This window comes from Cervus elaphus, chromosome 18, assembly GCF_910594005.1.
Source record: "Cervus elaphus chromosome 18, mCerEla1.1, whole genome shotgun sequence".
Taxonomy (NCBI): Eukaryota; Metazoa; Chordata; class Mammalia; order Artiodactyla; family Cervidae; genus Cervus; species Cervus elaphus.
Genome location: NC_057832.1, coordinates 69334997 through 69361805, shown reverse-complemented (window position 1 = coordinate 69361805; position 26809 = coordinate 69334997). Strand labels below are relative to the sequence as shown.

The 26809-nt window shown below is 36.7% G+C and overlaps 1 protein-coding gene across 2 annotated transcripts in view; it reads right to left on the bottom strand.

Annotated features, from left to right (window-relative positions):
• Positions 1 to 1699: 1699 nt before the first annotated feature.
• Positions 1700 to 26809, bottom strand: part of HERPUD2 (HERPUD family member 2) — a 46041-nt gene continuing 20931 nt past the window's right edge. Inside the window, exons 3-9 of one of the 2 annotated variants that reach the window (XM_043872353.1) lie at positions 23298 to 23375; positions 19872 to 19985; positions 17219 to 17373; positions 7140 to 7262; positions 3865 to 4188; positions 3032 to 3149; positions 1700 to 2570 (exon numbers count right to left, since the gene is read on the bottom strand). In XM_043872353.1, coding sequence (XP_043728288.1) covers positions 2409 to 2570; positions 3032 to 3149; positions 3865 to 4188; positions 7140 to 7262; positions 17219 to 17373; positions 19872 to 19985; positions 23298 to 23375 — 1074 coding nt within the window. In that variant the 3' untranslated portion in view covers positions 1700 to 2408. The remainder of the gene's footprint in view (positions 2571 to 3031; positions 3150 to 3864; positions 4189 to 7139; positions 7263 to 17218; positions 17374 to 19871; positions 19986 to 23297; positions 23376 to 26809) is intronic. The other variant, XM_043872354.1, reaches the window with a different exon arrangement.

The window sequence follows — 26809 nt, the reverse complement described above, 5'->3', positions numbered from 1 at the left end:
GGGAAATCCCATGGACAGAGGAGCCTGGCGGGCTAGAGTCCATGCGGTCACGAAGAGTCAGACACGACTGAGCGACCAACACTAGACGAGACACAGAAAGTCTAGTCTTTGCCTGGGAAGTGTTTCAGTCCCATCCTGATTGTTGCTAGTCACCATTTAGCCTTGGAGACCATCTGGGTTTCTGTGTGGCTCTTTTTCCATCTGGAAACCATCTCCATGCTACAACTGCCTTCTAAGCACCATCTGGCCCCAGCATGGGCACAGCTCCTCCCTTAATCATCCAAACCATTGCTGACACTGGGTTGTAGTTTCTGACAAAGACTTACTAGAAGTAAGACTAATATGAGGGAATTAACAATGTAGAGAAAATAATTAAAATAGAGTAGCATAATACATTTCATCTTTATTAGAATGCTTAGCCACAGCCTTTCACAGGGGGTCTACGACCAGCATCCTTCTCCTTAGGGCCCAACCTGCAGTTAGGATGCAGAGACCCGCTCATTCCCTTCAGATGGGTGTCCCCCACAATAATGCTCCCCTCTATGAATTCTGCGGCTCCAGCTCTCCCCTGTCCAACTCCCAACTGAAGATACGAGACTGAGACTGCTCAATCTCATAATTACATCGGTGTTCATACTCTACCCACCGGCTCTATTTTTAGGATCTGATCTATGGAACATTTCTTTCAACTCTGACAGTTTATTTATTTAGTTCCCAGGTTAAAATCCAGACGCTCCCTCTGAATGCAATGATTGTATCAGCCCTGAAACAAGCCATCCTTAACCATGAACCCAAACGATGTACAAATGTAGCACAGCTCAGCCTGGTGGACAGCAATCGTGTATTACTGTAACAGTATTATATACACTTTTATAATACATTTCACATGAGTTAAGGTTCTTCCATAGCAGGTTCTCCTATCTGCATTTATTCAATTTTAATTAGCTACCCTGTAAGAGACTTACTCCTTTCTTAAGAAAGATCAAATCGACTTTCACAGGGATTTTTTTTTTTCCCCCCCTGAATTTTTTTTTTTTTTCCAGTGGGTTTTGTCATACATTGATATGAATCAGCCATAGATTTACACGTATTCCCCATCCCGATCCCCCCTCCCACCTCCCTCTCCACCCGATTCCTCTGGGTCTTCCCAGTGCACCAGGCCCGAGCACTTGTCTCATGCATCCCACCTGGGCTGGTGACCTGTTTCACCATAGATAATATACATGCTGTTCTTTCGAAACATCCCACCCTCACTTTCTCCCACAGAGTTCAAAAGTCTGTTCTGTACTTCTGTGTCTCTTTTTCTGTTTCGCATATAGGGTTGTTGTTACCATCTTTCTAAATTCCATATATATGTGTTAGTATGCTGTAATGTTCTTTATCTTTCTGGCTTACTTCACTCTGTATAATGGGCTCCAGTTTCATCCATCTCATTAGAACTGATTCAAATGAATTCTTTTTAACGGCTGAGTAATATTCCATGGTGTACATGTACCACAGCTTCCTTATCACAGGGATTTTTTAAATAAACTAAAGAGGTTTCAGACTACCTGAGAACTAGAAGATATCCATCTGGAATAAAAAGAGGTGATAATGACCTTGAAGACTTCAGCAACCCCAGAACCACTGAAATTTACATAGATTTTTGTATGGAGAGAGTATAATATGGAACAGTTTGAATAAATATACCACAAGACAGTTTTACCATAATTGACCTTTTATTTTAAAAAAATTACAGGGAGTGATTTCCAGAATCTTATTTTATAAAAGTACTGCCTATATCAAACATTTTATATCACTATTAATTCCATTGAAGAGCTGCCTTTTTTTTTTTTAAAGTACTAATTCCAATTGATGGGATACATGCCCTTAAAATAGAAAGTTTCCATTTATTCAAATGTCAAAATGAAGATTATTGAGAAGTTTATTGCTTTATGGCTGGGCAAGATGCTACTAGCACATTTTAGGTAATTAATCTTCTTCATTAAAAACTATGAGGTCATTCTGTTTAAAACTTTTAGGATAATTCACAGAAAATAGATATATTTATTCAAATTATACATTGAAGGGCTGGGCTATAAGCTATAGACATTTATATGTGAAGCAGCTCTTTAAAGAAGTAAGACACACAAGTGTGTCTTGATATAATATACATAATTGAAATTAATAAAACCTGGAAGACCAATATTGTTAAGCTATGTTCTGTTAGGATCTTAAAAAAAAAAAAAACCACACATTTAGTAGTCTATTTGTGCTTAAAATATTCATATGCATAAGAAGTTTAAAGAAAAAACACCTCTGTACATGATGATGAAAAGAAAGTAATAAATTTTTTTGAAATTGCACTGTTATTTAAAACACTTTCCTCAATTCAGACCCTCCTTTGCAGCTGGCACAGTTTTTCAAGTCTAATTGGCAACCTGGGGAGGCCCCTCTGGTATTAGTGAAGTAAAGAATGTGGTGATGAAAGACCAGGCTGACGCCATTAATCCAGGCCTTTGAATCGCACTGGCATCTTCACCTGCATCTTCTCCACTCTCATCTTCAAGCCCATCATCCATAAGACGCTCCTTTCAAACAAAACAAGAAACATATTCCTAAGTGATCTTAACAGCTACCATGAACTCATTACAAAACAAGGAGAGAGTTAAATTCTTCCCAAAGAAGGAATATGAGTATATAATAAGGAAGTAGAACTATCTGATCATTAGAGATCCTCCTTAAGTCCAAAACTGATGAACTCCTCCTTGTTCAAGTTCAAAGAAATAACTGCCAGTTTAATACAATAATTTCTCATTGTGAGCATAACTTTCTTTCTAGGCTATTTTTAGAAAGAATGATGTTAGTTCTTTCCACTTAATTCTAATATATGACTGACTCAGTATTATAGGTTCTCTGGGATTAAACCACACATTTACATGTTAACCTTTCTTCAATACTATAAAATACCCGAGATTCTTTTATTATATTGGTCTCTTACAGTGCTGAAGAAACACCTATATTTAAGTATATGAAAACCTCATGAGCATACCATTTCTTCAAGTTCTAGATTGTTTGCATTCTGTACATCATTGTTAACTTCGGCATTATTGTTGGGAGCCTGTTGCTGAACTCCTTCTTGCCTAAAAGGAAACCATCCAGCTTGGTGTCTGCTCAGTAAAATAAAGAGAAAAGAAAATAAGTCACAACTGTTTTTACTCGTAACACTATGAAATATTAGGGTCCTACAAGAGCAAAATGATTGGAACATTTTCATTCATGGGCTGAACGGTGATAAATGAAAAAGCCAAATTTCCTTCTTCAGGTCAAGAACTACCCCTCTCAGAGCAATGACAGGAAAACAGGAAAGCAGGAATCAATTTTAAGTCTATCCTGAGCTAGTAAGACATATCAGGAGTCCTAAAAGCATTTTTTTATATTTTTCAAAATGAAATTCAACTAGATATTTTTTGCTTCCTAAGAAAAAAGGGGAGCAAGGGACAGTTAGTCTACTTAAGAAAAAAAATCTGACCTATATCTAACAGACTTACTATTGATAACTATAATTAGTTAAAAAGAAACTCCTCTGCAAGACTGCATCATGTACTCAAGTTCTAAATGATTTACTAGAGCATACCTAACTGAACTAGCCATTTTTATATTTGAACTAGCCATTTTTATAAAAAGTAGTAAAGGGAAAAAATCTTGCTTCTAGACAATTCTCATAAACGTTCTCACAAAACATAACTTGCTTTGCTCTTGATGCTAGGCATCTGAAGCCCAACATTCATATTCCTCCACTCAACATTCACAACAGACTACCACATGCCAGATTCCATGCTTAACAGTTTTAGAAAGTAATCATAAGGAATGAACACCACTCACAAATAAACCAGCAGCATGGCTCCCATTACCATGATAAAGCGACTAAACGAAGAATAGAAGTATACGATGCTAAGCAGGATGGCCGCCCGTGAGAAGGTGTACATCCAGTCTAGCCAGTCTCGATTGAAGTCTTCCTCATTTAGCACTGGCCCTCCCTGTGCATTCATTTGAACATTTTCATTCATGGGTCGATTTTCTTGGGCCACAAGGTTTGGAGCTGGTGGGGGTTCTTCTCCAGGCACATGTGCCAAATTTAGAGGCTGTGTAGCAGCAGGCTGGGCTGGGTTAGCATTTGATGTGGCCTGAGCTGAAACTGCAGCTTGACTGATATAGTCACCAAAATAAGTATTAAAAAGAAAAAGAAAAACATTTATCATACAACATTATATTTTTCAGAACTTCCCGGGAAGCCATATGTATTTTTCATAAACCTTACATGGAATATCACAACTCCTATACCACATTTCCTAGGTAAGTATAATTCCCAGTGCAAAAGTAGAGCCAACATGGATAGTAGGAATGGTTCAGGAAAGGATGTTCTCCCAGCCTGGTAGTCTAGGACAGCAGGGGAGAGGTGGAAGAGATTAAAAATAGCCATGTTATCACTATTTGGTTCTTTCAGTAAATTATAAGGCTGTAACCAAATCTTTTTCCCAAAATTTTCCTTAATTGCCTCTTTTGCTATTCTACATAGGATAAATACCGCTTGCCCCACCACGCGCACACCACCACCTCTCCCTCAAACAAATCTTTTAAAAGATTTGTCTAACTAAGTACATTAATCATTACCCTGTGTGTACACTCTCAATAATAAATGATTTGTATTGGTATTTTCAAATTTAACCAGGTCCCAGACAACAATCCCTCAATCCCAATCCTGACTTTTGGGAACTCCACCTGGACAACACTGGTGTAGATCCTCATCAAGTTACGAAGATGTGTGGTCCTGAAGTTTGCTTATAATTTGACTGCTTAAGAGTCAAAATAAATTTTCCTGTAAAAGACTACCAGTAAAGTGATAATATATCTGAAATTTGCTTTAAATTATTCAGCAAAGAGGGGAAAGTTGTAGAATCAGACAGTCATGAATTGATAAATGTTTAAAAGCTGGGCGGTGAGAACACAAGGGTTCATTTTATTTATTCTGTCTTTATATATGTTGAATTTTCTCTACAAGAAAGTTTTAAAATCAAGATAGCAAAATGAAATAGAAGTTTTCCATGGTACAAAAGCTTATTTAAGCTAGTATGCTGATACACTGTATCTGTAGTGAAAGTCGCTCAGTCGTGTCCGACTCTTCGCAACCCCATGGACTACACAGTTCATGGAATTCTCCAAGTCAGAATACTGGAGTGGGTAGCTATTCCCTTCTCCAGGGGATCTTCCCAACCCAGGAATCGAACCCAGGTCTCCCTCATTGCAGGCGGATTCTTTACCAGCTGAGCCACAAGGGAAGCCCCGTATTCATTTCCAGACTACTTCCTACCTCGTGGACATTCTGATTCATAAGTGAGTTATTTCATTAAAGGTGAAAACTTAAGTCTCTGAAGTTAAATGATGCACATTAAGATTATATGATTCAGTAGCTAACTCCAATAAGCCCCACTTATCTTACACAGTTCCTGTGATGTAAACAAGACAAGAGATATAAAGATATAGTGTAATACTAAGGCTTCCCCAGGTGGCGCTAATGGAAAGAGCCCAATAAGAGACTCAGGTTCAATCCCTGGGTCAGGAAGATCCTCTAGAGAAGGGCATGGCAACCCACTCCAGTATTCTTGCCTGGAGAATCCCATGAACAGAGGAGCCTGGCGGGCTACAGCCCATAGGGCACAAAGAATTGGACACGACCGAAGTGACTAATTATGATAATGATTACCATGACAACAGGTAAGGTATGAAGAGCCTGCCTGGAGCCAAGACATTACACGGGACAGCATGAGGATATGAAGTTAATAAAGCAGGTTAGCTTTATGGGGTAAGGTCTAGAGGAAGAATAAGGATACAGAGTTCACACTGTAGGCAAGAGGGCCATCTGATATTTTAGGGAATGGAGAATGATGGACTCAATTATGTGTTAAGTTAACCTGGCAAGTACTACAACGAAATACAGTCAAGGGCCTAAAAGGAGGAAAAGTGACTGCATTAAAGTGGGTCTGATATTAGAAAGATCTAGGCAAAACATTAGAAGTAAAACATAGGGAAGGACAGAAGCTAGAAACAACACACTAATTCATCTTGGTAAGTTGTTGAGTTCAGGGATAACAGAAGCTAGAATTAAAGCTGATTAATGTTAAGAGCTTGGAGGATGACTAAGAAGAGACAGTATCAGTGACAAGGAAGTCAAGAAGGAGAATGCACGTAACAAGATGATGCAGTCAAAGCTCAGACCTAACTGAATTTAAGGGAAAGGCAAATTTCTCTATGGAAATCTCCAACAATTAAGTGGCGACACAAGATGAGGCACAGGAGATGAAGAACTGGGAGCCATCACACAGAGCTAACAACTAAGGCCACAGAAAAAGGAAATCCAAGAGGACTGGCCCGGGGCTGAATCCTATCTTCCCTACCAGACTGTGTATTGCAAGGCACATGGTAAGTATACAAATACTTAACTGAACAAGAAATGTCACCATTTAGAAAAAGGGAAAGTAACAGGCTATCAAAGGATACAAAATGAGTAATCAGAAAGAGAAAAAGAGTGAACAGGATAACAGAATCACAGAAACAAGGAGAGGAGAACACTAAAGAGAAGCTAGAAATGTTAAATGAATACATAGAAGTCCAGCACAAAGAACACCAAAAAGCTATTCCATGCTGAGACTGTTTCATGCTGAGCAGAAGCAAAACTTACTAAAACACAGAGAAGTCCAGAAGGCATATTAGCCACAAGTGAAGGCGACATCAGTATCAGCCTCCTTGATGTATGATTCTTTCTATTCCCTTTTTTAGTTGACATCCTATCTTCATTTAGATTTGTTGCCTTCCAGTGAAACTTTCCTGTTTTCCCCTCTTAAATAGATAAAATGTTCTCTTAAAGAAAGCACCTGAATACTGCCAAATATAACTAAGGGAGAGGGGAAGAAGCAGAGAATAGGTTTAGTTGATGTGAACAGGATGTGTACCCTTTTTCTTTTAGCCAAATAATTTAAAATAATTTTTAAAAACCAATTATATACATCAGTAAATGAAATCCCAAATCAACTCACTTAGGATGAAAAAGAAAATAAAGCAGATAACACAATGTGTAAAAAAATCAACTCAAACTGACTTACTATTGCATATAATACTGATGAGCATACATCTGTTGCCACCACAACATTTGCAGTGGGTTGAAAGCAGGATACACTGGGAATCCAGCTGGAACAGCCTGCCCAGGAAGCTGGTTGTCTATATTTCTGCAATAGAGTAATAAAAAAAGTGTCTTTTAATGCTCCAGAAGTTGAAAGCATTTCTCTACACTTTTATTTCCGAACTATGTCATCCATTGACAAAACATACTAAAACTTACCGAAAAAAAATACTTATTTTCAACATTCCTCAAGTAAGACACTGTGTATCTGTGTTAGTCCCTCAGTCATGTGCGACTCTTTGCAACCCCATGGACTGTAGCTCTCCAGGCTCCTCTATCCATAGAATTCTCCAGGCAAGAATACTGGAGTGGGTTGCCATTCCCTCCTCCAGATCTTCCTGACCCAGGAATCAAACCCAGGTCTCCTGCATTGCAGGCAGACTCTTTATCATCTGAGCCACCAGAAAAGCCCCAAGTAAGACATTACAGCTTATCTAAGATGATCCTGATCCCACAAATACGGAACAACTAACATCACAGCCTAGAATCAGACTACTACATGAGTAAGAAACAAACTTCTATGATGTTAAGATTCTAAAATTTTTAGTTACGTTGTTAATTGTTAGTCAATTGTCAAAATGTTTTGTAAAAGTGATTTAATAAATATCACATTTTCCACATAAGCTTAAGTTAAATAAAAATTAAAAGCTGAACTTTGGGCTTCCATGGTGACATAGCAGTAAAGAATCTGGAAAAAAAAAAAAAAAGAATCTGCCTGCCAATGCAGGAGACATGGGTTCTACCCTTGATCCAGGAGAATCCCACATGCCATGGAGCAGCTAAGCCAGTGTGCCACAACTAAAGCCTGTGCTCCAGAGCCTGTGAGCCGCAAATACTGAAACCCACTTGCCCTAGAGCCTGTGCTCTGCAACAAGAGAAGCCATCGCAACAAGAAGCTAGCACATTATAACTAGAGTAGCTCCCGCTGCTGCAACTAGAGAAAAGCCCACACAGCAACAAAGATCCAGCACAGCCAAAAATAAATAAAATTATTTTTTGAAGAGCTGAACTTTAATCAGGTCCTAGATCTAACTACCAGTTTACAGGCAATCTATGAAAACAGAGGAAAATATTAATGACACCACATGGATGTAGTGAGTTGAATCTAGACTACTAAGGGAAATTAGAACATAGAACAACAGAAAAAGCATAAAGTAAAAAAAATTAGGGATAGGGATTGGATTAAAAGAGCCTTAAGAAACATCAACCAAATGCAGTAAGTCAATCTCTGAATACTGATCCAATCAAAACCACCATAAAAAGACATTTGGGACAATCTGGGAAAATGGAACACGAACTGAGTATTCAGTTCAGTCGCTCAGTCATGTCCGACTCTTTGTGACCCCATGAATCCCAGCACGCCAGGCCTCCCTGTCCATCACCAACACCCGGAGTTTACCCAAACTCATGTCCACCAAGTCGGTGATGCTATCCAGCCATCTCATCCTCTGTCATCCCCTTCTCCTCCTGCCCCCAATCCCTCCCAGCATCAGGGTCTTTTCCAATGAGGCAATTCTTTGCATGAGGTGGCCAAAGTATTGGTGTTTCAGCCTCAGCATCAATCCTTCCAATGAACACCCAGAATTGATCTCCTTTAGGATGGACTGGTTGGATCTCCTTGCAGTCCAAGGGACTCTCAAGTGTCTTCTCCAACACCACAATTCAAAAGCATCAATTTTTCGGCACTCAGCTTTCTTCACAGTCCAACTCTTACATCCATACATGACCACTGGAAAAACCATAGCCTTGACTAGATGGACCTTTGTGGGCAAAGTAATGTCTCTGCTTTTTAATATGCTATCTAGGTTGGTCATAACTTTCCTTCCAAGGAGTAAGCGCCTTTTAATTTCATGGCTGCAATCACCATCTGCAGTGATTTTGGAGCCCCCCAAAAATAAAGTCTGACGCTGTTTCCACTGTTTCCCCATCTATTTGCCATGAAGTGATGGGACCTGATGCTATGATCTTAGTTTTCTGAATGTTGAGCTTTAAGCCAACTTTTTCACTCTCATCAAGAGGCTTTTTAGTTCCTCTTCACTTTCTGCCATAGGGGTGGTGTCATCTGCATATCTGAGGTTATTGATATTTCTCCCAGCAATCTTGATTCCAGCTTGTGCTTCTTCCAGCCCAGCATTTCTCATGATGTACTCTGCATATAAGTTAAATAAGCAGGGTGACAATATACAGCTTTGACGTACTCCTTTTCCTATTTGGAACCAGTCTGTTGTTCCATGTCCAGTTCTAACTGTTGCTTCCTGACCTGCATACAGGTTTCTCAAGAGGTGGGTCAGGTGGTCTGGTATTCCCATCTCTTTCAGAATTTTCCACAGTTTATTGTGATCCACACAGTCAAAGGCTTTGGCATAGTCAATAAAGCAGAAATAGGTGTTTTTCTGCAACTCTCTTGCTTTTTCAATGATCCAGCAGATGTTGGCAATTTGATCTCTGGTTCCTCTGCCTTTTCTAAAACCAGCTTGAACATCTGGAAGTTCACGGCTCACATACTGCTGAAGCCTGGCTTGGAGAATTTTGAGCATGTGAGATGAGTGCGATTGTGCACTATACTTTACTAGTGTGTGAGATGAGTGCAATTGTGCGGTAGTTTGAGCATTCTTTGGCATTGTATTTCTTTGGGATTGGAATGAAAACTGACCTTTTCCAGTCCTGTGGCCACTGCTGAGTTTTCCAAATTTGCTGGCATATTGCGTGCAGCACTTTCACAGCATCATCTTTCAGGATTTGAAATAGCTCAACTGGAATTCCATCACCTCCACTAGCTTTGTTCATAGTGATGCTTTCTAAGGCCCACCTGACTTCACATTCCAGGATGTCTGGCTCCAGGTGAGTGATCACACCATCGTGATTTTCTGGGTCATGAAGATCTTTTTTGTACAGTTCTTCTGTGTATTCCTGCTGCCTCTTCTTAATATCTTCTGCTTCTGTTAGGTCCATACCATTTCTGTCCTTTATCGAGCCCATCTTTGCATGAAACATTCCCTTGGTATCTCTAATGTACTTGAAGAGATCTCTAGTCTTTCCCATTCTGTTGTTTTCCTCTATTTCTTTGCATTGATCGCTGAGGAAGGCTTTCTTACCTCTCCTGGCTATTCTTTGGAACTCTGCTTTCAAATGGGTATATCTTTCCTTTTCTCCTTTGCTTTTCACTTCTCTTCTTTTCACAGCTATTTGTAAGGCCTCTTCAGACAGCCATTTTGCTTTTTTGCATTTCTTTTCCATGGGGATGGTCTTGATCCCTGTCTCCTGTACAATGTCACGAACCTCCGTCCATAGTTCATCAGGCACTCCATCAGATCCAGTCCCTTAAATCTATTTCTCACTTTCACTGTATAATCATAAGGGATTTGATTTAGGTCATACCTGAGTGGTCTAGTGGTTTTCCCTACTTTCTTCAATTTAAGTCTGAATGTGGCAATAAAGAATTCATGATCTGAGCCACAGTCAGCTCCCAGTCTTGTTTTTGCTGACTGTATAGAGCTTGTCCATCTTTGGCTGCAAAGAATATAATCAATCTGATTTCAGTGTTGAGCATCTTGTGATGTCCATGTGTAGAGTCTTCTCTTGTGTTTTGAATTGAGTATTAAATGATATTAAAGAATTTTTAATTCTGTTGCATGTTCTAATGGTATGTGATTCTTATAGTCCATATCTGTCATATCTGTTACAGATACACAGTATTTACAGATGAAGGGATATGATGTCTAAGATTACTTTAAAAATACTTCAGCCCAAGTGAAAAAAAAAAGAGGAACAAGGGACAGATTGAAGAGCTGTCTATACACTGTTGCTGAAGCTGGATGTTAGGTAAGATCCTTATAATAGAGATTCATTAGTATGCTTTTAAAGTTAAGAATTATAAAGGAGAGGAGATGAACTGCAAACTTCAACAATCAGAAACTAATTCTTTCAAAGAAAACCTGCATGGAATTCCCACTTTATTTTCAGAATATGCCTTTTCAACACTCTCCACACTACTTTGCTCTCCCTTGCTGAACATCCCTTAAAATCAGCCCCAGTGTTACCAGCCATGAAGCTCTCCCACCTCCTGCAAGCACACAGTCACTCCCTCCTCCAGGCTCCTGCAGAACTTTGTCAAAGCCATAGAAGCACATCAGGGAATGGCAATGTATTTGCCAATCTGACCTACTTCCATTGAGGGCAACTACATAATTCATTTTCCTGTCTTCAGTGCCCAGCTACCGCAAATTCTAAGTAAACCTTTCCTGAAGAAAGCCACATGATCCTTATATGAAAAATTTGCTTATTCAGTCAGGTTGCTTCAAATCTGACCAATAGATCTGACTAGAGAGAAGTTTTAAATGGGAGAGTAGAGGGGAGAGAACCACCATTATAAATGAAATCAAAATACAAATGGTAACACAGAAAAATATACTGAAACAAATGATAAAATATTCACTTCAACAAGACAGTTAACAAACACAGACTTTCTAGTCAGATGTGGATTTGAATTCTAGTCCTGCTACTGACTGCTGAAGTAAGGCAGGCTACGTACCATTTAGCCTCCTTCTCCTCATTCATAAATTGGGAGAGAACAGTACCTAGGCCACAGAGTTGGTATAAAGTTCAATGAAATAAAGCATGTGTAAGTGCTTAATACAATGCTGAGCTTATGGTAAGTAATTATTAATACTAAACAAATAATACTCAATAGTATCAATTAGTAATATTCTTTTACATAAAGAACTGTCACAAATGAACTTTTTAAAATGCCAACATGCCAACAAATAAGCAGTTCACAAAACAGAATAAAAAGAATGTCTCTTTATCATGTCTAAACTAAAACAAGGGCATTCCAACTTACTGCACTGGGATGTATGAATTTGTAATGGTATGGTGAATCAGGCTCTTAACAATTGTTACTGAAAGATACACTATAGGGGATCGGGATGGGGAATACATGTAACTCCATGGCTGATTCATGTCAATGTATGACAAAACCCACTGCAATGTTGTGAAGTAATTAGCCTCCAACTAATAAAAATAAAAAAATGAAAAAAATAAAAAATAAAAAGCAGAAACATTACTCTGCCAAAAAAAAAAAAAAGAAACACTATAACTTTTCTTTTTACGGCTGAATAGTATTCCATTGTGTATAAATGTACCATGAGCTCTTTATCCATTTTCTCCCTAGGCACACTGAGGTTGCTTCCTTATGGTTATTATAGATAATGCTGCAGTGAACATGTGAGTACACTTATCTCTTCAAATTAAGTATTTTCATTTTCTTCAGATACTTAGAACTGGACCTGATGGATCACATGCTAGTTCTGTTGTTAATTTTTTTAGGAAACTCCATAATGTTTTCCATAGTGGGTGTACCAATTTACATTGCCAGCAACAGTACACAAGGGTTCCCTTTTCTCCACAATCCTGACCAACACTTATTAATTGTTGTCTTTTTAATAACAGCCATTCTGACAGGTGTGAGGTATCTCACTGTGCTTTTGACCTGCGTTGGTCTGATGATTAGTGATGTTGAGCATCTTTTCATATAACTGCTGGCCATCTGTATGCCTTCTTGGAAGAAAGTCTATTCAGGTCCTCTGCCCATTTTTAAACTGGATTATTTGGTTTTCTGCTATTGTATGAGTTCTTTATGTATTTTGTATATACCCCTCATCAGGCATATGATTTGTAAATACTTTATCCTATTCAGTGGGTTGCCTTTTCATTTTGTTGATGATTTCTTTTACTGTGCAAAAGCTTTTTAGTCTAATGTAATTCCATTTATTTAGTTTTGTTTTCATTGTCAAATCTAAAAAATCACCACCAAGTCCAGTGTCAAGGAGCTTTATTTTGTTCTAGGATTTTAATGGTTTCAAGCCTTTTATTCAAATCAAATTCATTTTGAGTTAACTTTTTCTTTTTTGGCCATGCTGTGTGGCTTGCAGGACCTTAGTTTCCTAATCAGGGATTGAACCTGCACCCTCAGCAGTGAAAGTACCTAGTCCTTACCACTGGACTGCCAGGGAATTCTTATTTTGAGTTAATTTTATGTAGGATATAAAATAGTAGTCTAGCTTAATTTTGTTGCAGTTTTTCCAACACCATATATTGAAGAGACTGTCCTTTCTTAATTGCATAGTCTTGCTTCTTGTCATAAATTAATTGATTATATATGTATGGGTTTATTTCTGGGTTCTCTATTCTGTTCCACCAATCTGTTTTTATGGCAATACCATATTGTTTTAATTACTATTACTCCATAGTATAGTTTGAAATCAGGGAGTGTGATGCCTTTAGCTTTGTTCTTCTTTTCAAGGTTGCTATGGCTATTTAGGATCTTGTGGTTCTGTACAAATTTTAGGATTGTTCACTTTTGTGAAAAATATTTGCAATTTTGACAGATACTGACTGAATCTATAGATTGCTTTGAGAGTATGGACATTTTAACACTAATTCTTCTAACTCATGAGCATTTGTGTCTTCAATTTCTTTCATTATTTTATAATTTTCAGTGCATAGGCCTTTGAGGTAATTGCTAATGCAAACTTTAAATGTTGTAGATCTATATTTGATCTGGAAATATGTCCAGACTACATTCTGCATTTTTAAAAGATTTATAAAATAAAATAGTATGATGTTTCTATTTTAAAAGTATACTTAGAAAAGTATTTAGAAGGATACTACAAAAATGTTAGTAACACTTATTTCTGGGTGGTGGGTTATAAGCAGTTTTTTATATTAAAAAAATCAAATAACAGAAGAGTACAATGAGTAGGTTTTCAGTTTTATTAATTATAAAACAAGGCTGCTACTATTTCAGGCAGGGAAATTAAGTGTACAAAACAGTGGGCAATTTTTTATGAACCAGTCAGCAATGTTTAGAGTTAAATAAACATGACAGCATAACACACTGTGAGTCCAAAACAGTCACAATTTATAAATGTGACATTATAAATGGACAGCCAATGTGGTGATGCACATGTACTGTTTGGTCTTCTCATTGTTTCCTCAAGAGCTTAATGGGCAAATAATCACCTGCATTAGGATGTCTTGACAAGTTAGGCTCCCAGAATGCTGTTAAGTTGGCAGAGTCCTAAACACTACCCCGAACCTAGTGATTCAAAAACTCAAGGAACAGTGATCAGAATTTAGCAATTTTAAAGACTGAGAGTACTAACCTACATGGTGGAAAACACATGTGACTAGCTAAATATAAGCTGTGCTGGAGTCTAAAAATGATGTGGAGAGATTATATTTTGTTGGTGAATTCTTCAAGGTCACTAAATTACTGCTCTTGCACATTTAAGGCAAGGCTATATTAAATAAAATTTACATAAAGACAGATGTAAAGTCTTCATTAGTAAAAGATTACAACTATAAGATTAGGTTAAATCACATTCATTGTTAAGCCGAATAACCTACTTATTGAACTTTCACTTAAATTGCTTTGTAAATCACAAAGTGCTCTTTCCAAATACAGCCTTGTTTTTCAGCACCTGGTACTGGCACTCATTCAGACGTGTCAGCGTGTCAGACTCACCAATGCCTATAGATATGTTTGCTGAATGAACATACAGCATTCACTTATAAGTATGAATGAATTTATAAATAATTGCTACCACTCAACTCTTTACATACATGAACTCTTAATCCACACAGAAATCCTGTATAATAAGTACTATTATCTCCAGATCATGAGCAAACTGAAGCAAAGAAGAGAAGAGACTTGCCCAAGCTACTCAGTGGATAGGGCTAGGATTCAAACCAGGGCAGGCTGACTCCTGAATCTGTACATCCACTAAGCTATACTGCTCTCCTGATTTAAAACTAAATATTATTAAGGATTTTACCTCTTTTCATCTTAATACTCATTTTTAGCAAAATAAACACTATTTCAGATTTTTCTAATCTGTTTTATATACTTCTAAGAGCTAAATGTGTTTGCTCCAAAGTCTGTTGATTTTCTCAACAGACTATGTTTCCAAGATATCCATGGTCTTATTCTGAAAACATGCAACTTTATATACTTTATTACAGAGTATATATTCACTGTGTAGGTACTTAATGCTAGTGAACTGTGCACTTTAAAAATGCTTTAAAAGGTTTATTTTATGCATATTTTACCTTAATTTAATAAATCAAGAGTTAAAATATATATATTAATATATTCACTGTAAGTATGAGAAAGAGTTAAAAATATTATTATGCAGATATAACTATTGTCAACATATCATTATATATTCTTCAAGGTTTATTATATCCATTCTCACTTTCCATCACTACCACCATATTTGGTAAAATATTAGTAACAGCACTCTGTATATATTGAGAGGAACTGAACTGTCTTATTCTGCAAAAAAGACAGAAAAGGGATCACTGTCATAAGACAAACTATTTTAAGCCACTATTCTACCATGTAAATCGTGATAACACTTTTTTTACAAATAACAAAGTTCTGGTTTGTAATAATCATTTTCTGAAAACAAAAATAGTTTCATGAGGTGCTTTATAAAAGTCTACAATCGGCCTCACTAAACACTTATTTTTAGAAGAAAAACTCAAGAATATGAGACAAATGAGTCTTATTATTTGTCTATATACTCAGCTTTGTTTTTCTACATTAAGAATTGAATTAAGTTTATAAAGTTCTAAGTAAAAAGTACCCATATGTTATTACATCCTCTTTGGCTTAAGAGTTAGTGGCTACTCCTTGGTTACATCACTTACTACCATTTTGGGGGGTCCCAGCCATTTGCTTATTTCCAGCCTCACCATCATAGATTTGGAGCACTGTCACACACTGCAGTCCCACAGCACAATATGCAATGCAAAACAACTATCAGTAACTATTATTCCTGTTTCCTTTACTTCAAAAGTACTCCAGTTTCAGACAGACCCAGATCTAAACTGTATTCCCCAAGATCCTCCTCTCTGAGCTGTCCACAGCTGCTGTGGCTGTTGGCTGCATTCCCCCTGGAACTGCCTAACCCAAGAGGCCTATTGTACTTCCTAAATATAATGTAGCCATAGCAAGCTTCTTGAGTAAACTCTTTTTTTTTTTTTTTTTGAGTAAACTCCTCTTAAGAAAGTCTCTGGATAACATGCAATGGTTAGCATATCTTCATAATACATCACCATAATACTTATCACAATACTCGGTCTTAGTTGTTACCAAGCCTGGCTGATCATAAACACCAGTAGAACTTTTAAAAAAGAGATTTACTAGGCTCTATACTCTTCCAAGAACACTCTTATTCACCCATCTTTTCTCCAGAAGACTAACTTGAGTAGATCTATAGTGAGACTGGGGCTTCCCTGATGGCTTAGTGGTAAAGAATCTGCCTGCCAATGCCCAAGATGTAGGAGACACAGGTTCAATCCCTGGGTAGGGAAGATACCCTGGAGGAGGAAATGGCAGCCTATTCTTGCCTGTAAAATCCCATGGACAGAAGAGCCTGATGGGCTGTTGTCCTTAGGGTCACAAAGTTGGACACGACTGAGCACTTGAGCATGACAGTGAGATTGAGTAAAAACAAAAATTTTAGTTACCTAGATCCTTGCTATTCAAACTATAGTCAAAGCATCAGAAGCATCAGCATCACAGCGGAGCTCACTGGAAATACAGAATCTCAGGCCCTGTTAGACCAACTGAATCAGAACCTGCATGTTAACAACATCTCCAGGTGATTAGCACCAACATTAAAGACTGAAAGGTACTGCCCCAGACAATTCTAATGTACAACCAGCTTTCAAAAGCACTGCTTCTAAGAATTCGGGGGCAGTCCAGTGCTCTCACTGCAGAGGGCCCAGGTTCAGTCCCTGGTCAGGGAACTAAAATCCCACAAACCACACAGGACAGCCCCCAAAAAACTGCTGCACCTAACCCTCTAATTCGCCAAACATATAATCAGGTATATGAATAAATTTCAAACGTACTTTGACTAGTGAAGGGGGCTACCATGAAAGTCTGGAGTCATAGATTTTTAAGAGGACCAAAGCTATCAGAGTTTCACTCACCCTTGCATTACATATGGGACCTGATGACTCTGTGCTGCGTCAGTTTGTGCTTGTGGAAGGGTACGTTGCCTCAATCCTTCTGAGGAAGAACTGGTAGCTAAAGTCAAGGTTTCTTGACTGGATGATGGAGTTGATGATCCTGACTGATCTGAACTCTACAAACAAAAATGTAATTATTTTTTTCAAGGAGATTTAACTCATTATAATCACAATATTTTAGACACATTACTAAAAATGTATCTGTGAAATCCCTCCGCAAAGAGTGAATTCTAGAAATTTACTGATTTGACTTGTGTGCCCAGCATAATAGGTATATTTATTTATTTATATATATAGGTATCAATAATTTAATTCTCATGAGACTAAAGAGTTTAGAAAATAAAAATCCATTAATTATACAATAATAGTCCATTTCTCAACTATAAATGGCTGAGTAGTCATTATATACCAAAAATAGCATACAAAATTTGTGAAAATTAATGCATGCAAAGCTCTTTTCATGATGCTTAACACATAAGGAAGTGTTCAATAATGGTACTAATAACTGGATCACTTAAACAGTTACTATGTACCAGCTACTGTATAACATGCTATTAGTCATATACTGGTTTAAAACATTGAAGAGCATGCTAGAATTTGGTGTTATCTCTGACATTAACAAGGAACATAACCTTACAATTCACTTAACCCCCTAAGTCACAGCTTTCCTATAAGAAATGAGAATGAACTAGATTTTCACGATTCCTTTCAGTCCTAAAATCCTATTAGTTTAAAGATACTACCAACAAATACTGTTTTTTTTTAACAAAATGAACAAGATACCAAACAGAATTTTAAAATTCTCATGCATTAATGGTGTCAGTAACTTACAGATTCAACAACTTTAATCAATATAACCCCTTGAAGACCACCTCAATTTGTTGCTGTTTGAAAATAGTTTGTCAAGTGTTTTATGTAAATTTAAAACACAATTACAGTTTCTATAAATTACCTACTTTAAAAAACTGGATACAAGATAATTTCAACATCCTTCCAAGTTTGTTAAAATCACATTTACTGGTACTGCCTTCCTATTTACAGCATGTCTTTTTGCATGTCTACCTTCCTTACTCCTGCCATGTGAAAGGTCCTAAGGACCTTTGAAAAATTAACAAAAGCTTTAGAATGTCATTCCATACCAAACAGACACCAAATATCTACTAGGAAGGCTGACTATTAGGTACACAACCTGCAAAGTCTTCTTTTTTGGCAAGATTTCATATTAAATGGGTCATAAAAATATGGTATTCACTAAAAAAATTAATAGAAGAAAGGCCTAGCCATTTGGCAGCACACCCTAATTTCTCTAGAACTAATTATTCCTGACCTTATTAGATAACTTTCATGAACAGATTTTTAAGACATTATCAAGTCCCACTGAAATTTATCAGCCATAAAAAAAATTAAGAGGAATTCAATTTCATTCTCCTTTGATACTTCTTAGATTTTTTATAACACACCTCTGAAAAACTGAATATATATTCTAAAGAAATGAAATCATGGCTGAGGAACCACTAAAAAAGGGAAAAGAAAGTTCTCTGTCAACAGAAACAGGAGTAACACAACTGTTCAAAGACTATAAACAGAATTCTATGCCAGTACCAGGGTTTTGTCCCTTCTTATGCAAGGTAGGAAACATAGAAAGACCCTTAGGTTTATCAACAAAACAAATTTCAGTTTAGTGAAAGCTGAATTCCCATGGCTAGTACGAGAAAATACTTACCATTGAGGCTATGCTAATTAAAGAGAGCAACTACAAGATCTAGTTTCTTAAAGAAGCAGTTAACAATCAGTATCTCGTTATCACCCCTGCCATTCCGTCCCCTCCTCAAAATTTCGGCTGGATTCCTGACAAGAAGGAAAGCACACTCAGCAGTACAAAAGCTCCCTACCCAGGAAGCTTTACACAAGCTTCCCACTCAGCCAGTCCTTTTCTTGCACCTCCAAAGGTGTCCCATAAAGCTTTTACAGGAAACCAAAAATAATTTAATATAAAAGAATTTGGACAGTGTAAAAAATGTCTAAGTTGAAAAGTTCAACTAGTTTTTTAAATTTCCAAAACAATTTTAGGCAGATGGAAAAATAAGGAGGGAAAAATGAATACTCAGGTCTGAAAGAACCGGGTACATCAAGTAATTATTCCTCTCATAGTTGGAATATATATTCAAATCCAGTCATTTTAAAAAACAATTATTGACCAAGCAATCTTCTTCAAGAAGATTTAGCAAACTTAAAGTTTAAATAATTTAATCTACCTTGATTAAATATAATATATAAAATACCTTAAACATTTCTGAAATATTGGCTGTAGAGTTTATATTATATAACCATATCATAATTCTGTCTTTTTAGTATTTCAGTAAATACTAAACCCCTGAAGATTGGCTCTATTACTGACCTGCCATATAGCAAACTATAACTCATGGGGAACAGGCTTCAAGGGATTACATTGTGTACTGGATCTCTAAAAATGAAGTTTAAATGATTAACTTAAGCTGTTCACAACACAGTCTCACACCCACAAGATCCAGTTGTTCTGTTTTCCACTTAGTTTTTAGAGGCAAGAAGGGATAATCAGAAAACTTCAGCATTTGCTCTGCCCAAAACAACTCACAGAATTGCTGTTGGATGCCAGTGCTTCATGACTTTCTCTATTGGTGCTGGATTTTGGAGAACTGGGAGGAGTCCGAGAAGTACATACTAGATGAACCATATGATACTCATCTTGCTAAAATTAAAGAAAATTACATTTAAAGGGTAGTACTGGAAAGTACACAGCTCAAAAATGTCAGTAGCTAAGCAGAAATACTTAACTCAAAACTTAAGTTTCTTCCTACCACAGCCATTTTCTTAGTAATAAATTGTTGTCACCCACACATAAATTGGGACCCTTCTGAATTCAGTATTTCCTCCATGCTTAGAAAATGGTCTCAACACTCAGGAACTACTATATGAAAAAAATTATTATTTTGTTTACCAAGGGATTTTGAAGCAAACACTGCTGTAAAGTTGTGTCAATGCAATCTATGATTTCAGTATAAAAATACTACACACATTAATCAGTACTGTGACAGTCGCCCTGAGGCTGAGGCCTACAAACTTTGAATAGCAAATGTTTTCATTATTTGAAAACTTACAGTGATAAGGAAACTCAAATAACCTCACTATAATCTCATCTGTCTGAATTTTAGCAACAATATTTTATTTCTTAAGTCAAAAACTGGTTTTATCTCTAACACTGATACACAGACGTAGAGCATCTATTTGAACTATATTCTGTAAATATTCCAAATGTGTCTCCATAAATCTACAACTATGAGTGAAGGAAAATACTCTAAAGATAATTGACATTTTAGCTTAATGATTTCATGAGTATATTTATCATAGGCATAAAGCAAGTAAATAAGGTAGAGTAAGGAAAGGCAGAGAAGAACAAAGGATGGCGCAGCACTTTTAAAAAGTCAGAAAATGATTTTTTTTAAGGTGGGGGGGGGGGTGGTGCGGCAGGAAATAAAGAAAAGATGCCCAGTTGTGAGAAAGAGAAACAAAGCTCTAGGAATTCATCATCTTCCATAAACAAGAACTGTGCTTAATTCTGAGGTGAATCCAAGAGAGGGCAGGAGTCAGTCCCTCCCCTAAAGAGACTCATGATGTTGTTAAAAGAACAGACTAGGGCTTCCCTGGTGGCTCAGTGGTAAACAATCTGCCTGCCAGTGCAGGAGACACAGGTTTGATCCCTGATCTGGGCAGATCCCACATACAGCAACTAAGCCCATGCGCCGCAACTATTGAGCCTGTGCGCTAGAGCCCAAGAGCTGCATTTACTGAAGCCCGCGCGCCCTAGAGCCTGTGCTTGGCAACCAGACAAGTCACCGCAGTGAGAAGCCCGCACGCTGCAACTGGAGAGTAGCTCCCACTCTCCAACTGGAGAAAAGTTGGCATAGCAATGAAGACCCAGCAGCCAAAAACAAATAAATAAATAAATAAATTTTTAAAAGAACAGACTGGCACATTAGAGCACAATTAGAGAAATACATAAATCAGTCTTTTGCACAAAACTGAGACACATGAACTATAACTGTTTTAGGGGTTTAGAGGAAGAAGTTAATAGGAGTTAGAATACTAAATAAAGAAAGGCATTCCCAGAAATAGCATTACATGAGGTACACCAAGCAAAGCAAGTAGAAAGGATGCCTGATTTAAAATGTCCCCTTAGCTTGGGAATACAGAACAGTAAAAAAACATCCAAGTGTAAGGTGTTCATCCATACAAACCTAGTTTCAAAGATCATATTAACCACAATTACCTCATAGTATTTATTCACCTTTGGGAAATGTTTCTATAAAACATTTTATAACTAAACAGGTAAAGTTAATGACAGCATTTAACTGAAAGAAGTAAAGGGTTATACAGTTCAGTGATCTGCTCAAATTGCAAAGATACTGTTCAAAATGTTCTATGATAAGGGACACAACAGTCCTTTGAAACTGGGTGGTTTTTGTTTGTTGTTTTTTTTTGGGGGGGGCAGGGGGGTGGCCATAGAGAGGCCCATGTGGGATCTTAGTTCCCTGATCAGGGATTGAACCCGAGCGCCCTGCAGTGATAACGCAGGGTCTTAACCATTGGACCACCACGGAAATCCCAAAGCATTTTAAGTATTCTGGCTGGAAATGATTTTTGGCAGCAAAACCCTTTTGAGAAGTATGCATGTTCAGACTCTAGCTATCCTTGGGTTAAAATAATACATCTATATTTCAAAGAGCATATAGTAAAAAAAGTTTTTAAGGATAAAACTAGGAAAGAAAATGAAGAGGTGGAACATAGTGGATTTGGGGGGTAGTGAATATTCTGTACAATATTATAAGGTGGATACCTGTCATTATACATTTATTAAAGCCTACAGAAAGTACACCACCAAGAGTGAACCCTAATGTAAACTATGGGTTTGGGGTGATGATGTCAATGCAGGCTTCAACTCTAACTACTGTAGCACTCTAATGTAGACTGATGTAGAATGCTGTTAGTGGGAGTAGCTGTGTATGTGTGGAGGCAGAAGTTATATGGGTAATCTTTATACCTTCTGCCCAATTTTGCTATGAACCTAAAACTACTCTAAAAAATAAAGTCTATTAAGAAAAGAAAGAGGGGAGGATATATGCTACAAAAGCCAGTATTTTTGAGAGAGAGGGAGAAGTAGAGAGAGAGAGACAGTGAGAGATGTTATTAAACCACTTTGGCAACCTGAAACTACATAATTAAAATGAAAATGACAGTAGGAAGTCACACTAGCAAAGCTAAAATGTCAACTATCTAAACAGAAGGAATACACCAGTGTAAGGTTTTTTAAAATTTCCCACAGGTGATCATAAACATACACAAGAGCATAAAGAGATTAGGGATATCTGGAAAACACTGAGTTAAGTCAAAAATCTAAAGTGAAACCTAACAGCTATATATTCAATTCTGCTACATTCACAAGCAAAAAGAATCTCAAATGCAGAAAAATTCTAAAAGTATAAATTCCACAAATAAACATGAGCTAAAAGCTGCCATTAAAGTAACTAGCATTTTATCTATAAAAAAATTATATTAAAATATATTTAACTCTGAGTACCAGGATTCAAAGTTTGCTGATGGACCAAGTGGGCTTCCTTCTGTAATATTTGATGTCCCAAAATTAAACTACTAACCCAAGTTAACTTGTATTAAAATGTCATGTAGTTTCATCAAAAACAGATTTAAGAGAGGGGACTGTTACCAGCCTACTTGAGCACTCTACTCCTGCATTAGTGGTAAGTCGATATGGCCTTCTTCCACAAGATAACAAATCCCTGAACACAAATATGTAATGCTATTTCAGATTTAGCTATCAGATGGATATATAAAACTGTTAACTAATCAGAATCACCTATTATGCTACCCAAAAGGGTTGATTTTAGGTGTCTAAGAACTAAATTGGTTGGATATCAAAAGAAAGTTCAGAACATATTTCCTCTGGCACTCTGAGTAATTGGTATTGAATAGTGGTGGAAAAGCTTACTTTTCTGAGAATGTCTTTCAGCTGCAGATGATCGGGAAGCAGTCTGCCCGAATACACCAATCTCTGATCCTTCGTCAACTAAGAAATGGGATAAAGAAAAAAATTCAACTTTTTCTAATTATACAAATAGAAGGTTGGGAATAAGATGCCTTACTATGGGTAAAGTAAAATTCCCCTTAGGCACAAATAAGCAGAAAACTGACATAATTTAAGAATTTGGTTTTTCCAAATTCCATTTAAGACATTAAAAGTTCAGCAAATGGTAACATATCTACTGTAGATATAATAAAATACAGATAATTACCAAATTATCTTTAAAACAGTGGGAAAACAGGTAAATTGGAAGTCAGTCTTTCAGCCATAATACAATGCATGTGTGACTATCATTAAAAACCTTCAAGACTATTAATGAGAAGGTGGCTGGCTTTCTATTTAACAGTCCACAATGGGATAAAATTCCAAGGTCACCAGTGTTACTTTGCATTATTTTGTCAGTATTTTTAAGCAAAAGTATACATAAAATTTATTTTCTTCTTCAGTAACATCATGCAGGGTAATTTATCAGTTTTAAATTAAAAGCCATTTGGATATAGTTTACAGTCTTAGATAACTATTCTAGTTTTTATTATTCTTGCCATTCTCATGAATACCTTTGTACATTTTTCAAAAACACAGACTAAAGAAAAATAAGCTCAAGTGCATGGAGATCCAAGAGCCATCTCCATATACAACCCAAAATATAGAATAAATTCTGGTTATCTCTGCCTCATTTTGTACTTCTAATAAATCTGCTCAGTGCTCACACTACAAGCATTAGGTATTTAAAATAAAAACATTTATGTACAGTCCCCATAAGACCTCCTATTTCATAATGGAGAAACAGGCAAGTGTTCCTTGAACTCTATTGAAACAAATATTGGCTATATTGACAACTACTAAACATGCCAAATCCAAGCAATAACTATAACAATTTTCAAACAGTCTATATATGCAACATGGCTACTAAAAAAGAGTCTACATTAAAATTAACCACAGTAAAAAGAGGCATTCTGTAGTTAAGATCTGTGGTTCAGGGTATCTTAGACACCAAAGATCAAGAGAAGGTATAGTTGTCCTTCCAAGATACTTAGCTTTTAGGTGTAATTTAATTTCCCCAGAAGTATTTTTGAGTGCACCATTCCAAAAATGCACATATACAAATTCTTATATATAAACAACCAAATACAACACAGGATTTTTTTTAAAAACTACATATCACAAGTCTTGAAACTTTAATCAATACAAATAAACACTGAATGGGGCACAATAGTAAATTATATAACATAAGTTAAATGCTAAGCAGATAAAGACTGATTTAAGCCCTGAAGAAATGAATTAGATAATGCTTTATAAGTTTCTACAATATACTTATTACTTCAGCTGCAACCTAAAGAAGTTCCTTTGATAAATACTATAGCCATCATAAACTATCAGCTCCAACATTTAATAGGTACTCCTATGTCATATCATTTGATATAAAAAAATCAGTCTTTTCTTATGAATTTTTTTACTTTACTATTAAAATTATCAAACACAAAGTGGAGAGAATAAAATGAAGCCCCTTACCTTCTTTAGAATTCCCAAATATCCAGCTCCAACAATTATCAACATTTTGCTATTCTTGTTTCATTTACCCACCCCCATTTCATTTTTGGCAAGGAAAAGAATTTTAAGACAAACACCCCATATCATTTCTTTTCACGTGTTAAAAAATAGCATGTCTCTGGAGCAGTTGTTTTTGCAACTAACCACAATATTACCACCTTCAATAAAATAAACATTAATTTCTTATTAAGTAATATCCAGTACAGTTCAATTTTCCCCACTTGCTCAAAAATGTCTTTTTAGGGATGTGTGCTGTGCTGTGCTGAGTCGCTCAGTTGTGTCCGACTCTGTGACCCCATGGACTGCAGCCCCTGTCAGGCTCCTCTGTCCATGGGGATTCTCCAGGCAAGAATACTGGAGTAGGTTGCCATGCCCTTCTCCAGGGGTCACCCCAACCCAGGGATCGAACCCAGGTCTTCCGCATTGCAGGCAGATTCTTTACCATCTGATGGTTTGTCTAAATCAGAATCAAACAAGGTTCACACATGGAATTGGGATGTTATGTCTCTTTTAATCTTTTAACAGCTTCCACTTCTTTCAAAATTTTCCCTAGCTATTTGTTGAAGAAAACATGTTGCAGTCTGGATGTTAAGTGACTCTGTTCTTTTGGTATGGTATAGTTTGTCCTGTAGTCTCTGTAAATGCAGTTAGATCTGGAGGGTTGATTAACTTCAGGTTCTTTTTTGTTTGACAAGAGAATGTCCTGTTATATCACATCATTATTAGCACATGTAGATTGGGTGACCTACTTTTAGTCATGTTAAGATCAATCAGTGTATTTAAATATTGTCAGCCTGATTCATCCCCTATGAAATCTGCCATCAAACATTCACCTTATTAATAACTTAGATCAAACTGCCTAGATCCATTATTTCATTGGGGTAGAAAATAATTTTGACCTCTGTAGTCTGTAAGAGCTTCCTTGCTTTCGGGCACATAAGGTTCACTTTCCACATTTCTTTTGCCCGGCCTGGAAACAGCCACAGTTCCAGGGGCTTTGATTCCTTTTAATAGGAAATGGCATCTAAAGACAAAATCTGGGGTCTAAGGGTACTTATGGTCACTTGCTATTATTTCTAAGATTCTTCAAGAGAGATACCAAATACGTATTTTTGAAAAGGAGAAACTTAAACCCTGAGTGAATATTCATTTTTCTGATTTTAACTGAATGGTATATGGTTTTTTAATTTTATTTATACATCTGTCACCCTGAAAATGTTTTTTACTAATGATATTAACAAAATTATGCCATTAGCAAAAGTACTTATGTGCTTTATCCTACTATGTATAATCTCAATAATACTGGATGAGGTTTAAGATTTCTTGTCACTTTTTCAGTCCTTAGATGTATCCTACTAGAGATATGAAGTCAAAATACTGTTTCAAAATTACTTGTAATAATTCTTCTTGTAATTTTGTTAACATCCTGACACTGTTAAATTGTTTTGTTACCATCTAGGATTTTTTTTGCTATTTAATTTTTAAAATTATATATAAAATACACAGAAACAAAGGAAAAATTATAGAACAACGTACAAAGAGGTTTAGCTTCTGTCCCCTATCCTCTTCCTCTGTAATTCTGAATTACCCTTCCATGGTTTTTTAACAACATAAAAAAATCTGGATATAAGCACACTTGTGTATCCCTTCTTTTCTCACATAAAAGATAGAACATGATACTCACTCTTTAGTACTTTGTTTTCTCTTATTTTACCCTGGCAAGTACTCCTTAGCAGTATAAAGATGTCTTCCCCACTCTTTTTGAATGCTCCATTACACAGAAATACTAAAGTTTACAACATGGGTATTTGAATGTTTCTAGGTTTTTGTTATATACTCATAGTGTCCTTCTTTCACACTATTCTATT